Source organism: Rutilus rutilus (genome assembly GCF_951802725.1).
Source record: "Rutilus rutilus genome assembly, chromosome: 23".
In the NCBI taxonomy this organism is placed as follows: Eukaryota; Metazoa; Chordata; class Actinopteri; order Cypriniformes; family Leuciscidae; genus Rutilus; species Rutilus rutilus.
The window spans coordinates 14,899,186-14,915,836 of NC_140233.1; the positions used below are offsets into that span (position 1 = coordinate 14,899,186).

At 39.1% G+C, this 16,651-nt stretch overlaps 1 protein-coding gene across 2 annotated transcripts; it reads right to left on the minus strand.

Moving 5' to 3' along the window:
• Nucleotides 1-1,217: 1,217 nt before the first annotated feature.
• kctd15a (potassium channel tetramerization domain containing 15a) lies at nucleotides 1,218-16,600 on the minus strand. 2 transcript variants are annotated; one of them, XM_084397561.1, is made up of 5 exons: nucleotides 14,505-16,600; nucleotides 12,623-12,798; nucleotides 11,442-11,586; nucleotides 6,660-6,965; nucleotides 1,218-3,185 (listed from the first exon to the last, which is right to left on the minus strand). In XM_084397561.1, exons 1-5 carry the CDS (start codon nucleotides 14,514-14,516, stop codon nucleotides 3,027-3,029), a joined length of 798 nt encoding a protein of 265 aa, XP_084253687.1. In that variant the 5' UTR covers nucleotides 14,517-16,600; the 3' UTR covers nucleotides 1,218-3,026. The 2 variants fall into 2 exon arrangements, with proteins under 2 accessions (XP_084253687.1, XP_084253686.1); XM_084397560.1 differs by having other exon boundaries at nucleotides 14,791-16,597.
• Nucleotides 16,601-16,651: the final 51 nt, after the last annotated feature.

Below are 16,651 nucleotides of genomic sequence, written 5' to 3' on the forward strand. Positions count from 1 at the left end.
CTTCTGGCATGACTTTCTTCGATGTTTGTTTTACATGAATGAATGTCAAAGTCAACTTGAATACACTTTCATATTGTCTTGATAATTTTACATCACAATGAATCAACTTTATTTGGCAGGCCACACGGGCTATTGGTTAACGTTAATCATATGTCCTTACATCCTAACATTTCAACATGTTAGGATGTAAGGACATAATTACCAGCAAGTAAAGGGTCAAATAAACATGGTCTGATTCCTGAGACAATTTTTGGTGTCTTTAACTACTATGTACTAACATTTAAATAAAAAAAATTGGTACAATGCACTCATTGTTTAAATACGTGTTCTACATTGTACTTGTATTATGACATACCAGTATTAAATTATATCTGTAATTACACTGTTGACGCTCCCCTTAACCCAGTGTTTCCCAACCCTGTTCTTGGACACATTTTGGATATCGGTCGCGTCTGACTCGTCCATTTCAGGTGTTGGAGTCTCTACTGTTATGAACAGGGTTGGGAAACCTAAACATACCACAACCTGTTCATCACCTTACCTGTATCCCACCTCAATAGCAGCAAAAAGTACACAATTGTGCATAAGATGTGTGTGTGTATATATATATATATATATAAAAAAAAACCTAGCCAAGTACACAGTAGTTAAAGACGTCTGATATAAACTGAGAGCCAATTGTTTTTTTTGTTTTTTTTCACCATTGACTGCAAACTCATTCAGGTGAGGCTCTATACCTTTCATGATTCAGTAAATTTCTGATTAAAAACAAGTGGGTAAGTCCTGCCCTACCTTTTATTTTATCGTTGAGTAATTTGTTCAGAAAATGTTTTGCGAATGTTCTTGCATGTTAAAGATCTATTTTCTGACTGCTATATTTGATCTCTTGACTGATTAATCTTTTAACATTTGTTTTGACCTTGTAGTTTTTAATCAAAATGCCATGACTCTATCTTTCAGTGAAACGACAGACTTCTCTCTGGTGACGTATGCAGGACTTCTCCAATCATTTCGTCCACTGAAACCCTCTACGATGACTGCAAGCTCGCATTCAGATCTGCCTCCATCCAAGTAATGAACCAAAATAATGTTTCACTAGGAAAATATGTGGCTAATTCTGTTTAGTCTTGGCCTGTTTACGATATTCACTTCAAATGCTCGCTGTCATTTGTATCAAAAGTTCATCCAACACATTCACATACATGCTGTCAGTGGTTTAAAATAGGGAAAGAATCCCAACAATTTATTAAAAGTTCATTTATCAACACCAATTACAAAAAGAATATGACAATTCAAATGAACACATGCCTGACATACCACTACGATTCATATCAATAATAATCCATTACAAAAAATTTGTATTTAAATAATATACATTTGGACCATACTGCAATATACATCTCGACACAACATCCATTAGAGCAGTATTTAAATTAAGATTTTTGTAATGTCCGACGCAGCTTCTCTGACCCTCGTTGCACTGGAGACAAGATAGTCTTTAATTTTTTTCTTAGAAATCTCTCTTTTTTTTATTAAAAAAATGCCAGTTGCACAGCGGCGAGATGGTGAGCTGCATTCAGGGGGACCTGCGAAGCGTCCGTGAGCCTTTATGTACAATGTGCGACAAATCGAAGAAATTTGAACACAGCATAAAAGAAACAATGGCCAGTTAAGACAACAAATAGCATAATATATCCGTGACAATTTCAGTGACCCTTCCTTTTGAAATGGTGAGGCGGAGAGCCTTAAAAGGCTGTCTTATTAAATGTGCCTTTTTACAACACATTATACAATTCAGTCTTGTTTACCAGCCCTGAAGTTAACAGGACTTAGTGAAGCTAACCTTTCAAGTTTACTCTCCCTCAGTCTCTCTCCAAGTGGCTCTGATTGCACTGTTTTGCTAAGGGAGAGCGATCAAAAGGGATTGTGGGAAAGTGACCTTAACCCCTGGAGACTGGAGAGAAGTCTGACCCGACCCTTGAGGGGCACAGTTATCCCCCTCTTCTCTGGCGGTCCGAGCAGCTCCCCCTGAAAGTGCTGACTAATCGTATTTTTTAAAAGGTGCCTTCATCAAACGATGATGTTGCTTTAGACGCGAAGGGATTGTATCTACAAACAGATATTTGCTTTTTAACCGTTTACTCAAAGCAATCATGACGTATAATGAATTTTTCGAAGCTGCTAGATGGCACGTTCAGGGCTAGTTTTGAAGAAAACGGGCACCCAAAAGAAAGTCGAGGGCTTAGCAATGCCATCAGACAAGCGAGTCCAGGTTTCCCCTTCAGACGTGCTAGAGCAAAAAGCCTCTCTGCCCAGCGCTGAATGCATTACCAGACCGTCCGCTTTAGCCTCGAGTCAAAGCGTCTACGCGGCCAACTCCAGACCGCACTTACAACCAAATGACTTCTGAGAACTGCTCTCATATCCTTCATGTAGCGAGACAATAGCAATAAACCTGTAGGTCATAAAAGAACTGATTTACATAGATGAGACTGGAAAATGAGAACATTAGATATCAAGATTAAAAATGGATCAGAGGACAGACTTATGTATTTTGTGGTTAATTTGGCCCGGGAGCTTGGAGATCTGACTGGTGCTTCATTTGAAAGTCTTCTAGCCGGAAGGTGCGTTCGGCGCACACGCAACTTCCTTGTAGAGTTCTTCTCAGACTTTACAATCGCAAAGTTATGTCATGGTTCTTGTACAGTGGAAATATAGATCAACGAGTGCATTTTTCATGACTCGAGCCAAATAAAGAGTTAAAAAGTTCAACTCGAGGTCAGTAGCTGAAAAGCCATCCTGTGGCTCGCTCGGGTTTGTAAAGCATCTTTTGGAGGAGTTTAGGGGTCGTTGATGAAATTACTCGAACATTTACTAAGATTTCAGTCCGAAGAGTCCGAAGAGTCGAAGCAGACTCTTCTTGCAAATAAAGCCTTCTATTTGTCCGCTGGCGTTTTTTTTCTTTTTCTTTTTTTTCTTTTTTTTTTTAAGCAGACTGAGGTGTTCGTGGTTGGTGCAAGAGCTGGCTAGTCCATTGGCTCCTGTTTTATCCGGATGGGCGTGTGGCTTGTCTGACACCGTCTGTCCTCCCGACTCAGGATGTACTCGCTGAACTGGGAGGAGTCCACGCCCCCGCCGCATGACGCCACCATGCTGAAGCCTTTCTGGAACAGTCTCTCCAGGACCTAGGAGAAACCAGGGACATATTTAAATATACTGATATTTCAGTACAATATGAGATACCCAGTACTTCATATGGATGAATCAAGACACCAACAGCCTAACCAGGATCTAGAAGAAACCAGGGATTGAACGATGATTTTCGTACAATATTTATGCTAGTTAATCAGCACTTATATTTGCATCAAAGACAAACACCATGCTAAAAGTCGTTCTACGATCCAGGAGAAACCAGTTTGTTCAATTTGAGACACTCACTATGGGTTTTTGGAGTTAGCCATTTATGCTCCAGATTAAACCTTTTTGTCTCTACAGGACCTAGAAGAAACCAGGGACAGTTATCCGTATTCTGAGAAGATGCTTTTCATACAATGTTAGTTTTCAAAGTAAACTCCATTTATGCAACTCTATCAGCGCTCTATAGTTGCATCAAGACAAACGCCATGTTAAAAAGCTTTCTGGAACAGTCTCTCCAGGACCTAGCGGAAACCAGGGACATTTTTAGTAGTCTTTGTTCAATTTGAGAAATTCACTATGGGTTTTTGGAGTAAGCAGATTATAATACTCAACATAATTGCATCAAGATGCCAACCCTTTTTGGAACAGTCCAGGACCTTAGAGAAACCAGGGAAGTCTTAGTATTTTGAGATGATGTTTATCATAAAATAAGCTGCTTTTTAAGTACTTCACCTAACTGCATCAAGATGGCACCAGTTTGAACCATTTCTGCAACAGTCTCTCTAGGACCCAAGAGAAACCAGGGGAATTTTGTGTCTGTTATTTTGAGTTCAAGTTCTCTATAATGAGAATATGAAAAACTCGGTGTGACTTTTTTTCAAAGTAAACTCCTGTTTATGCCACTCTATCAGCACTTCACATAGTTGCATCAAGACGCATTTAAAATGTGCAATCTCAGTAACAGCGCTATCAACAACTTCACGCTTGCATTAACCCTCAGACGTTTCTCTCTCCAGACCATCCACCCGGGATGAGAAGGAGCGAGCAGACATCCCCTGGGCTGTTTACAGGGGTTTGATGCCGAGTCAAATGAGAATAGGCTCCCCCACTGACAGCCCACACTGTAGCCGCCCGACTCTTTCATTACGAACCCAATGCACACAATCTCAGCTACTGTCAGAGATCCCTCACCGAGAGACGTCTCAGGGCGGCCGCTGTCACTGTCATTCCCACCACCGCGAAAAAAGCCAACCAAATGTTTTATCTGTTGGAGTGCTTGTAGATTTTTTTTAAATTCAATACATGCAGCCTTGAGTATTCACTTACTCCTGCACTTCTTTCAAGTGTGCTTCACATGAAAATGAAAGTTCTGGCTCGGGGCTACAGAGCCAGATAAAAGTCCCTCCGCAAAAAAAAAAAAAAAAAAGATGATGAAGACGAAGGAATCAGCTGAACTGCACAGGGCCTGAGAAAAAATGTCCATCCTTATCCTCACTTTGGAAGTTGAGGCTGCGGAGAAACTTGTAGAGGAAATGAACACTTCTTATGACTTACGCGCAGATGAGGAATGAAAGACATCAGCAGATGACACAAGGGCCTGCCGTGCACAAAGAAAGATTGCGTTTTTGAAGCATCTTTTCAAGAACATATATCGCCATTAAGGTCCATGTTAGGTTTTGGTTGCATCAGTGTTACAGAAGCGAGTTTTAATACACAAATCGTTTGGCTTTGAAGTTCGTTCTTTTTGTGTGATTGTAAAACTTTTGGCCACGAAAATTTACTAGAATAGAAGATATTTTGAAGAATGAGTTGAAAAGCGTTTTTTTGACACTTGGATAAACGTCGACATTTTTTGTTTTGGACCCCATTGACTTTGTATGGACAAAAAACATTTTCAAAACAAATTGTGTGGTGAATTCTAGGTGAACTATACCCTTAATTTAAATTGAATCCGTTCTTTTAATAAAAAACATCCATATCTAGAGCTGTTCGTGAAGACAGAATGAACATGTATAGAGTGTCACAAGCCTCTCAAATATTCACGCATTGATATCTGAAGGCTTATGATTTTGACATTACACTCACAGCGCTGATGGTTGCATCACTTACTAACTTTCTTACAGTAAAGGCTACAATTTCTTGGCAACAAACTCTCTCTCTTACTCTGTCTTTTTCCATATCTCTCGTCCTCTGTCATTCCTCTCTGATCTACTCATATTTCATAGGGGGGTTTTTTGTGAACACCCGAGATGTGACAAAAACGGGGCTTTAAAAAAAATCCACCCGCACGATTTAGTCGGTTAAGTGCGACTTTTTTTTTTTTTGCAGAAAAAATACATAATCAGACACACTAATTAGTAATACAGTAAGTCAATTAGGCGTGTGTAAAAAAGTTGCGTAAACCAGTTTAGGTTGTTCAAAGAAACCAAAGTACAGTATTAAAAATGTAGCATGTGTGTTTAAAACGCTTCAGGCACAGAAATGTTGGAGCACTTTTTCAAACGGAGAGATTTGTCTTAAGGACGAGTTAAAAATAAATTATGCATATCATTTCCCTCTCTTCTCCTCTCGGTTTCATGACTGCATATTCCCCACATTAGCATCGCCTCCAGGATTCACAGACGCATGTATGTGGATGTATCTGTGTGTCTGTTTTAGCACCTTTTAAACAGCCAAATGGTGGGGCATAACTGCACCTTTGCAGCTGTGGAGCCACACCTGCCTTCTACATCTCACACCCTCTCACATCTCTTCATGTTGGCAGGAAGCAGTCAAGCACAGCGCGCCCAATATCCCAGCAATCCAACAAAACTTTTTCAAAGTCACCGAATCCTTTATAATCGTTATATTTCATTTAAATGTAATAATTGGTTTTATTTTAGGGCTTTTTGACATTTTTCCTCCAAATCTTCATTAACATTTTACTTTTACACTTTGTCGCTACTTCCATTATTCTTATGGGTGATTTTCATTATTTTCATAATTGTAAAGCAATATTTTTTTTTCGTTTTCATGAGATTCACCCAAGTATACTCTATCGTTCAAAAGTTTGGGGTAAGAGAGATGAAAAAAAAATATATATATATATACTTTTATTCAGCAAGGACGCAATGCGTGTAATGTTACAAAAGATTTCTATTTCAAATAAATGCTATTCTTATGAAGTTTCAATTCATCAAATAATGTATCATGGTTTCCACAAATATATTAAGCAGCTCAGCTGTCTTCAACACTGATAATAATGATAAATGTTTCTTAAGCAGCAAATCAGCATATTATAATGATTTCTGAAGGATCATGTGACACTGAAGACTGGAGTAATGATGCTGAAAATTCAGCTTTGCATCACACCTATAAATGACACTTTAAAATAATGTACTAGAAGGCAGTTCATTTAAATTGTAATAATATTTCACTATAATACTGTTTTTTTCAAAAATCTTAACCCAAACTTCTGATCGGTAGTGTATTAGTAATTGATGACCATCAAATACATGGTATTATTAATGACGGTGCTGTACCTGTACAGAATTGAGCCTGCAGTAGCCATTCAGTGGAAAGCGAATAACATGGGTTGGATCCTGGTTCCAGCCGGCGTTCACTGAATTGCACATGACATCCCCGGTCTCTGGGAAAATCTCTTCTATGAGGGCCTTGTCCCCACTGATGGCAATCCTCTCGCCCAGGTCAGGGGTCACCCGCACCACCAGGCACTCGCAGGGCTGAGCCGTCCGCCGCTGCTCCCGGTCCTGTTTCCAGCGCTCCAGCTCTTTCACCATGGGCGTCAGCTGGTAGAACCGAGCCTCCTCGTACAGCAGCTGGATCTCCTGCAGGGACAACACATGGAAGTGAATGTATGCACAGAAAGATAGACAGAAGGATGAGCGAACAAACAACCCATCCAGCAAAAGATTGAATGAGCAGAAAACAGACCAACCATTGAATGAATGAACAACTAAGCAGACAAAAAATGCACTGACAAGCGCATTAATGAATAAGCGAACAAACAAAACACCCATTGAGCAAACAAATGAACAAACAAAACAAGTGGGCAAACAAATCAGCAAATAAACAAACAAATGAACAAACAAAACAAGTGGGCAAACAAATCAGCAAATAAACAAACAAATGAATAAACAAAACAAGGGCAAACAAATCAGCAAATAAACAAACAAAACAAGTGGGCAAACAAATCAGCAAACAAATGAACAAACAAAACAAGTGGGCAAACAAATCAGCAAATAAACAAACAAATGAATAAACAAAACAAGTGGGCAAACAAATCAGCAAATAAACAAACAAAACAAGTGGGCAAACAAATCAGCAAATAAACAAACAAAACAGGTGGGCAAACAAATCAGCAAATAAACAAACAAATGAACAAACAAAACAAGTGGGCAAACAAATCAGCAAATGAACAAACAAAAACTGCCAAACAAATCAGCAAATGAACAAACAAAACAAGTGGGCAAACAAATCAGCAAATGAACAAACAAAAACTGCCAAACAAATCAGCAAATGAACAAACAAAACAAGTGGGCAAACAAATCAGCAAATAAACAAACAAACAAATGAACAAACAAAAACTGGCATACACAAACCAATGGACAATCAACCCATCAACCAAATGAATGAACAAGCTAACAAACCACCAAGTGAAAAAATAACAAACAAAAAATGAATGGACTACAAATTATTTTCAAGTCCTACTCTGTCACGATCAAATATCATTTCAGATTTAAATTTTACATAAGTAATTGGTATGATGGTGTGAATCCACTAGGTAAGACATGACGGACGGGACTAATAGAAATAATATATAATTTTTCTTACATAAAAGGAAAAACAAAAACTCTGAAATTCAAACCCATATAATGATTGAGTACTGCGTGTTTCAAAGCACATGTCGTTTAGCATTTAGCATGAACCCAGACCAACACATGGAGCAGTTTTGCCCATCTGACCCGTCTCTAGCCGGGACCAGGGCGAGGGGGGTGGGGGGGGAAAGCCCCTCCGGCTCTCCCCTCACTCACAGATTCTCCGGTCGGACAGCACAGATTGCTGCCTCTGCCTGAGGGCTCCTTCACCCTCGAGCACATTTACCCCACTTACACTCGCCTTTCATTCACCACTAAACCAGATGGCAACGCGCCTCAGTCCAGCCATTACAAACACTACAGAAATGAAAGTATTTCCAATATAAACATGGTGGTATGCATGGGAGGAAAATGACTAATAAACCAAAGTTAGTGGTGTTACCGCTTGTGTAACAAACACTGATTTTATGCAGCAATTCAAGTCTGTCTTATCTCTATTTTTCTATATTTACCAATACTACGGGTATAATTTGGAGAAAAACTTCTAAATATTCAAAATATAAGCATCTAAATATTAACCCTCATGTTCTGATGATGTAGACCACGTTTCTAAAGGTGAAAAATTGATAAATATTATAGTTCAGATGCAAAAGCCTCTAAGTGCCATCTGAAATTTTCTTCTAGAATGATCATTTTTATCAAGCTCGTATATTTAAGTTCAGTAATTTCAATGCCAATGAAAATGACCTATTAATTGTCATTTAAGTGAATTTACTGAATACAAACTCTTCATATATACATATTGTATTAAATAATAGCATTATAATATATTGTTTACAGGCCATTGTTTAATAATAGTATATTATATGGTTTTATTAACGTATGGCATTCACTTTTCAGAAAGACTTTGGGGTCTATAGGTATATTTCACATCATTTGAAACATTTTGAGATTTTGAGGTAAAATGTATCATGCAGCATGTTTGATGGATGTTATCGAGTTACAATTTTGTCAGTTCTCATTAGATTGAGAAAAGTCATGACGCATTAACCTGATAGTCAATGTTAATGTTTTTGGAGATATTAAAGGGCCTTGGGGTCTCTCAGACCCCAAACGTGAGGGCTAAAAGGCAGTTCTGCTTGAAACGCTGATAGCATTCTCTGGTTGTGTGCCTGGTGGCCGTGAGAGATAGCTGTGATCTCGACCCTGCTGGCTCTTCATCCCCACCCTGTAAGACTACTCATTCCACTGCAGGCTACGCCACGCACAACAATAGCACACACCATCTCAGACACAACGCTCTTTTACAATTACCACAAGAAAAGGAGTTGTTTTCTTACCCACACCCCTCCCTCACCCTCTCTTCTTTCTCTCCCTCTTTATTCCCTATGTTCCTTTCTTTAGCCCATACTGGTGCTGACAACATGGATACAGAGACTTTAGGCCTTCGGGCTCTTGCTAATTCAAAGAAAAACAAGCTCCGCTTCTTTCCCAGGTCTGCAGTGAAGGCTGGGTATGTTTTAACAGGGCTCTTTCTGTGACTCACTTTTGGGAAAGAGAATGTAAAAGCAACGGCCCACAGTAGAGTGAATTTAGTCTTCAGGCCATATCCATATAGACAAATGAAGATGGATGCGCTACATGGTTTTCAAGAGCAAACTCTTCTAGAAGAACAAAAATGTTGCCAATTAAGCCAATACGTCGAGTCTTACGAATACGCAAATGTAACAGACATCTGGGAGGAAACCGAACGTATCCCATCACCTCTCACGGGAGGTGCTGCTATGGAAGGTTCTCATAGGTTTTTGGATGAAAAAGAGGTTTGTAGGTTTCTAGGCCTTACAGACAGACCCAACAATGGCTGAACGGCGACTAGGTCACGTAGTCATCGAGTTTCCCCGCTCTCACAGGTCAGGGCACGGTGAGTTTTGATGGGCGAAGTGTGAAAAGTTAAGCATAATGGGATGTAATGATGTGCCTCTCAGTGCAGTTACATATTTTATGTGTTGTTATCAAACGGTCTAACACAGTGGAGGAAAGCTAGCCACGGAGCCTGAGGCGGGAATGACTAGTCTCACCCTAATTAATCCCATTGACACAAATACCTTTACCCATCTGATTTTTGACTGAGGCAGGAATAATACTTCACCGACTTATCTGCCGTCACTGAAGAAAAGACTTACAGCTATGTGTGTTTGAAGTCAGAAATTGTATTTCACACTATTTTGAGTTGTTGCTATAAATATACTCAGTATTTTATCTTATTTTGTTATAAATGTCCTTAGTATTTTTTGTTGTTACTATAAATGTACTCTGTATTCTATTTTATTTTGCTATAAATGTAGCCTACTTGGTATTTTCAAGTCAGCACTGACAGTATACGGACATATTGTCTCAATATGCAAAGGAATTGCCAAAATAATGTTTCCCATCTTTGGCAGCAAAAAATGTTAAAAGGGCTGCATCCGAAATCGCATACTTCCCTACTTCCCTTTCCCGAAAAACAGTATGTGACAAAAGAAGTATGTCCGAATTCACAGTACTCGTAAAATAGTGGGCAAAAAGTACCCGGATGATCTACTACTTCTGGCGAGATTCTGAAGTGTGCATTCGATGGACACTTTACTATCCCATGATGCCACGGGAGAGGATTTACAAATGACAGTGAAGCGATGTAACTGACGCTGGTAGGTCACATGACAACGACAACACGGCGAATGTGGTGCGTCCGGATTATATTCATACTATATAGGATGTTCTTTTTTAGCGGTCGAGAGGTAATTACTTATATAAAATAAGTACCAGCTCAAGAGAGTATGTAATAATAAGAGAGTACGCAGCCAAGGTGTTTCTGAGGAACGATGTCATACAACAAAAATCCAATTGCTCAAATTTGAGATGTCTTTTAGTGAAGCCTGGAGAAACTTTGTAGGATGAAAAATAAACGTTACAAAAGCAGGCTTTCGTAGCGATGCCATAGGAGAACCATTTTTTCTTGTATAAAGAACCTTATGTGCAATGGAAAGGTTTCATGGATGTTAAAGTTTGTTGTTAAAGGATGTTATTTTTAAGAGTATGCCCCCCCCCCCCCCCCCCCCCCCGCAAAAAAAAAACGGAAATGCATGATGAATCTTAAGATAAGGTTGAATTATTCCAAACCCATGATGTATTGAAACCATCATTTCTCTGTGGTTCTGTCTGGCCTTTGCATTTCACCTCAAGGCTATTCACGTGATGCTAAGAGAGGAACTAAATGAAAGGTAACGCTTTATTTTAAGGTGACGTGGTTACACGTTACTACATGTACTTACTATAGTAATTACAGTAAATTATGCATAATTACAAGTAACTAATCCTAACCGTAACTCTGTAGTAAGTACATGTATTTAATTAATACTCAGTACTTATTTGAGTAAGTACAATATAACTACGTCACCTTAAAATAAAGTAGTGACCTGCTGAAGACATTCGGTGTGTGTTCCTTACCCTGAAGTCATCAGGAAGAAGCAGTTTGCTGGTTCTCAGGTAGCTCAGGATGTAGCGGAATATCTCTCCGTCTCTGTCGATAAAATAATGCTGCTTCAGACTGTCCAAAACAATCGGTTCTGTGCCGTTGAACAGGCGACTGATTCTGGGGGGAGAAAATGAAACTTAAAAAAGTTTTACGCAGGTACTACACGACATAAAGAGTGATGATGAAAGAAAAGACATTTTCTAACAAAAACGCTCCTTTTTCTTCACATTTACATTTGAAATAAGTTAAAGGGTGAACATATAAGTTGATTATTTTAACCTGATTTAATTGCCGGAATGGGGTCAAGCAATGGGAAATTACGCTGTACGCTATTTCTGTTCTTTGGATAAATCGACTTTATCTTTGCAAAATGTTCTTATTTCATTCTCTCATCCTATTTCATTCTTCCGTTCGTTCTTTCTTTCTCTCTCTCTCTCTCATTCTGGAAACCGATGCAAAACACTTAATAAGAAAACCAATTCCCCCTTTTGTGCCTCGGGTGGTCCTTTTCTCATATGGTCTTGCCGTTCCCCCAGTTAGAATTTCACCATATAGCTTTAGGCAATCTTAGTTTTTCATCTCAGACTCTTTCTTTTTTTTTCTCCGAAAAGCAATTAAAATGCTGCCTGCTTTTCACCCTCCCCCCATTTTCCTCTCCTCCCTCCTTCTCGTTGCTCTCTCGCTCCATATCCATTAATAAATCAGAGCGAGCCACGCTCTGTGTTAACCTGAACAGATGTGGCAAAGCTCTCACACACTCTTCCCATCTTGCACACACACATCTCTAACAGGTGGCGTCCCTTTATCCGCAAACCTCCGTAGATTACAGTTGGGATGGATGCAGCATGTAGGAATTGCATGACTCTACAAGTGGCAGTAGTAAAATCATATCTTTTAAGCTAATTTTGACACACAAATTAGCTTTAAGTCATTTAAAAGTACAGCAACTAAACACATCTTTGATTTATCTCTATATACATTGCTAAATTACGTGTAACGCTATTTTGCACTTATATGGAGGCAAAAAGGAAGTTGGATCACAGAATAACAACATAAATGCTCATAAGAGCTCTGTAAACATGACAGTTTTAAGTCAACATCAGCCTTATCCGTTCCAATAAAGTCAGCGTCAAATCACGACAGGTTGTCTTACCTGGAGTCTGGGTATTTGGTGAGGGTGGCCAGACTGCTGGTGTACATGTGCCCGCCTACGTCAATGTGGACTGGAGCGTTTGCTTTAGTCAGCTGAGCCGGCAGTGGGATTCCCTGAGAGGCCAGAGGAGACACTGGGGACCGGGTCAAAGACAGCCGAGACATGCTCCTTCCCTCCTGCACAAACAGCACAGTATCAAACCAACAGCTCCTGGTTCCCTTCTCCCCTTCAATCTCCGAGATCTAAGGTGCGATTCTGGCCTGCAAGTACGCGGGAGATCACTTTTACATCTTCCCTTAAATTGCGTTTTTTACCTTAAGAATTAGCACCACAAGTCTAATTAAGAAAATTTGCCTGCCGTTTTTTTCCCCCTCCTTTTTTCATAGAACCGGAGGGGAGAAATGGAGTGATGCTTATTAGCGAGTACGAAAGGGAGAGAGGGAGAGAAGGAGAGAGAGAGAGAGAGAGGGATGGATCCTAATACTGTAGGTGTCTACCTCCGGGGAAAGAGAGGGAAAAAGTGTAAACTCCTAATTAAAGATATTGGGCGAATGTGTGAGACTCAAAACACCTCATCACCAACAGCTTTCCAGTTCTTTAAAAGTTTCTCAGAGCAAAAACAATCAACATTTTGAATTGAAATAAAAATGAGGCTAAATAAGACTCAAATGTCCACAAGGTCAAACATAAAAATCGAAATGATGCTGCGTTATAATAAAGATTCAGCCGGTGCTGAAGGTCTCATTGTCGTCTCCTCTTACAGCTCTTTACATTAAAACCATAGGGACCATGATGCATGAATGCTATTGTGGCATGAATCGACCTTTGTTTGGTGTAACAAACAATTCCTCCAAAACAGATGGTTGAAGTCCCATTTCCAGAGGCATAATGCCTGGAGCAATGTGTGCACATGGTTTAGCGTCAGGGTCTCATATACTTCTATATAGGACGATGTATCCTATGTCTAGCCATTAGACATTAAACTATGAAATGGGTCCATGTTTTAGCTAGCCTAGATAGTTAACTTTCAAATAGTTTATAATGTTTTTAAAAGACAAACTACTTAATATGAGGAGTTATCCAAATATATATTATGGATTTATGGCCTGGGTAGCACCGTCAGGAGAACTGCCCCACTTTTCACGATATTAAAAAAATCAGCCATTGTATCTAGTGAATCTACAGATCCATGGCTAAAAACATAATATGGCATTATATTACATTCTTCTGAATTAAGTTGTATGAGATTAAAACACAGAGTAGCCTACCGTGACATAATGACAAGAAAGCATATTTCCAATAAAAAACATATCCGAAAAACAAACGGGGCCAGTGTAGTCCCATAACAAACAAATGACTCTTATGAGCCGGTTCTTTTAATGAGTCACTCAAAAAGACTCATAACTACGAATCAGTCTGACGAATTCTGTACTGAAATGAACAGTGAATCCGTCAGAGCGGTTTGAATCAGCATCTCACTCAGTTACTAAACTACAAGTTATCATTAAATTGTGTACTCAGTAGGCCATATATATATATATATATATATATATACACACACACACACACATATATATATATATACACACACACACACGTACTAGGACGGAAGCAAACGACGATAAGAGATAGCCTATCCTCAAAGTCAGAACTAATAGTTTGTGATGTTAAAACTGCGCCAGGTCCCTGGAGTGCGTAAAATAGCCCTACAACTCTGTGTACCGCACTTCCTGTACGCAGTGGGCATACAGTAGTGCTCTGACCTCTCATTGTACACTCATATCAGCCCTCCCTGATCTAAAACCGCAAAAGCACGACACCGAAAACGAATGCAAAAGAAGCACTGGAGAAACATTCGAGAATTTGACAGAATCCACCGTACCGTTTCAAACATTTTAGGATGTCCGACGCAATCTGAGGAAGGATTCTAGCAGACGGTCTCTGATGAAGGTTGCTTGTCCTTTAGAAAGAACTTTTCGTAATAATTTTTTTCGGCACTCCAAGAGCTCTTCGGTGACAATTCCGTTCTGAATCCAGCGAAATCTAACGCGGCGCTATATAGGTCGCTGTGGCTTTAAAAACTCGTTTAAAACACAGACCACAGTCTCTGCTATAGACACTTTCCACAAAAGCTTACACAGGGGAGTCAGTCAAGGCTGCGTCCTTACCTTGGAAGACATAGCTGTAAATGTATCTTCAGCCCTCTTTAAAACATGAGATCGATCGTGGCGTGTCTTAGCCTCGCTTTTTTTCTTTCTTGCTCCTTTATTGTTGAAGCGTGAGAGAGCGTTGAAGGCACAGCGTTCCAGCCCGAATAACAGAGGACAGCTGAACAAGAATTCTTGCTCAAGGCTCTCCAAACGCCCCGGGGCAGGATTAGGCTACAATTAGCTCAACCCTGCCTGAGCTGGGGCGAGTTACAAGAACAACATTTGATCTTGCTATTCACATTTGGAAGTCTGCGTATATATGTGTTTTAATCGCATTTATCGTCATTTATTCGTCTACTTGAACAAAGATATGTGCATGCGCGTGGATAACGGTTTACTAGGTTACCTGTGTGCATGTCTTTAGCTTCATCTAGCAAAAGAGAAACAATCTTTTGTTTGAACCTATTTAAATAGCATACAGTATTACAATTTATGACTAATATTTTTTTTCCTTTCTGTTTCTATTTCAGCTATTCTTGCGGGCTTAGAATAATGTATCTTCTTAATTTGGTTTTAAAATGTTTCTCTCAGCGTCCTAATAATATTCTGCTGGCCATGAAAACTAAATGACGTATATCGATATGCATTGTGCCTCTGCAAAAGGCGCCCACACACAACCGCCTCGAGCCAAACGCGCCATTTCAATTTTTGCGCGCGGCTAGATAGAGATGTCTCTGCCTCGATGGCATACAGCTTTCAGGTGGAAAGACAGGCTCATTGTGCTGGAAAGAAAAAGATTTTACAAAAATGATATTTGACAGTTTTAGCCCTTTTGTAATAGTGTTCTACTTCTCTTGAAAATGTGCTGTAGCCTATACCTTGACATCTGGCGCCAACCAGTGACCAAACTGAACGCCAATTAAAAACGTTAAAAAAAAAATCCACAACGTTCAAGAAAACGGCAACTTAATCAATACTTAATTAATAAACTAAAACTAAATGTTTTAGAAATTGTCTGAAAAATATCGAACGGTTAAGATGTCACGTCAGTATAACGTCAGACGTTTACGACGAAAACAAAACATGCCAAAGTTTAAGAAAGCTTTGCCTTAAAATATTTTTTGGGAGCAAAGAAAGTGAAACATAAAATGTTGAAAACTCATACGGAATTTAACCATGGTTTTACTACTATAAATTATTGTAGGCCTCTACCATTATTGTAGTTAAACCATGCTAACCACAAATTAACCGTGGTTTTACTACACTAACCATAGTTTAACCATGGTATTTGTAGCAAAACTGTGGTTATATACATCCGCCCAAAAAAAAAAAACATGGTTAATTTTCGTAAGGAGTAGCATGACCTAAAAACGCTTATTTGAATTCAAATAATTTACAGTACTAACGGAGGCAAACGAGAACAAATTATGAATTAAGATTTCCATAAATAAATAATTACAAATAAAATAGGCCTATAATTTATTTCAGTTCAGTTGTTAGTTTTGCAAATGAGAAACGTGATAGAGCTCTTCTTGTCACAAATTTGAATTTTAAAAATATATATATTTCCAATTAGGCTACCTTCAATAATCTTTTGGCACAGAGCTAATGTTATCACCTTCGACATAATAGTCCACATTTCTCGAGTGTAAAACACAGCAAAGCAAATCTGTTTGTATACAGGAATATGTTGCAAACTATTTGGACTTAACAGCCGAATTTTTTTTTCTCTCGCCTTTGGCTTAAATTAGTTTCCCACATCAGACGAGCAGCAGGAAGACAAGATATTTTTGTTCAATTAAAGGAACAAGCCCGGAGTTAGTTCAATTACTTGACGCTGGAGGAAGATGTAAATTTAAAGATTTAAATAGCTTAGAAT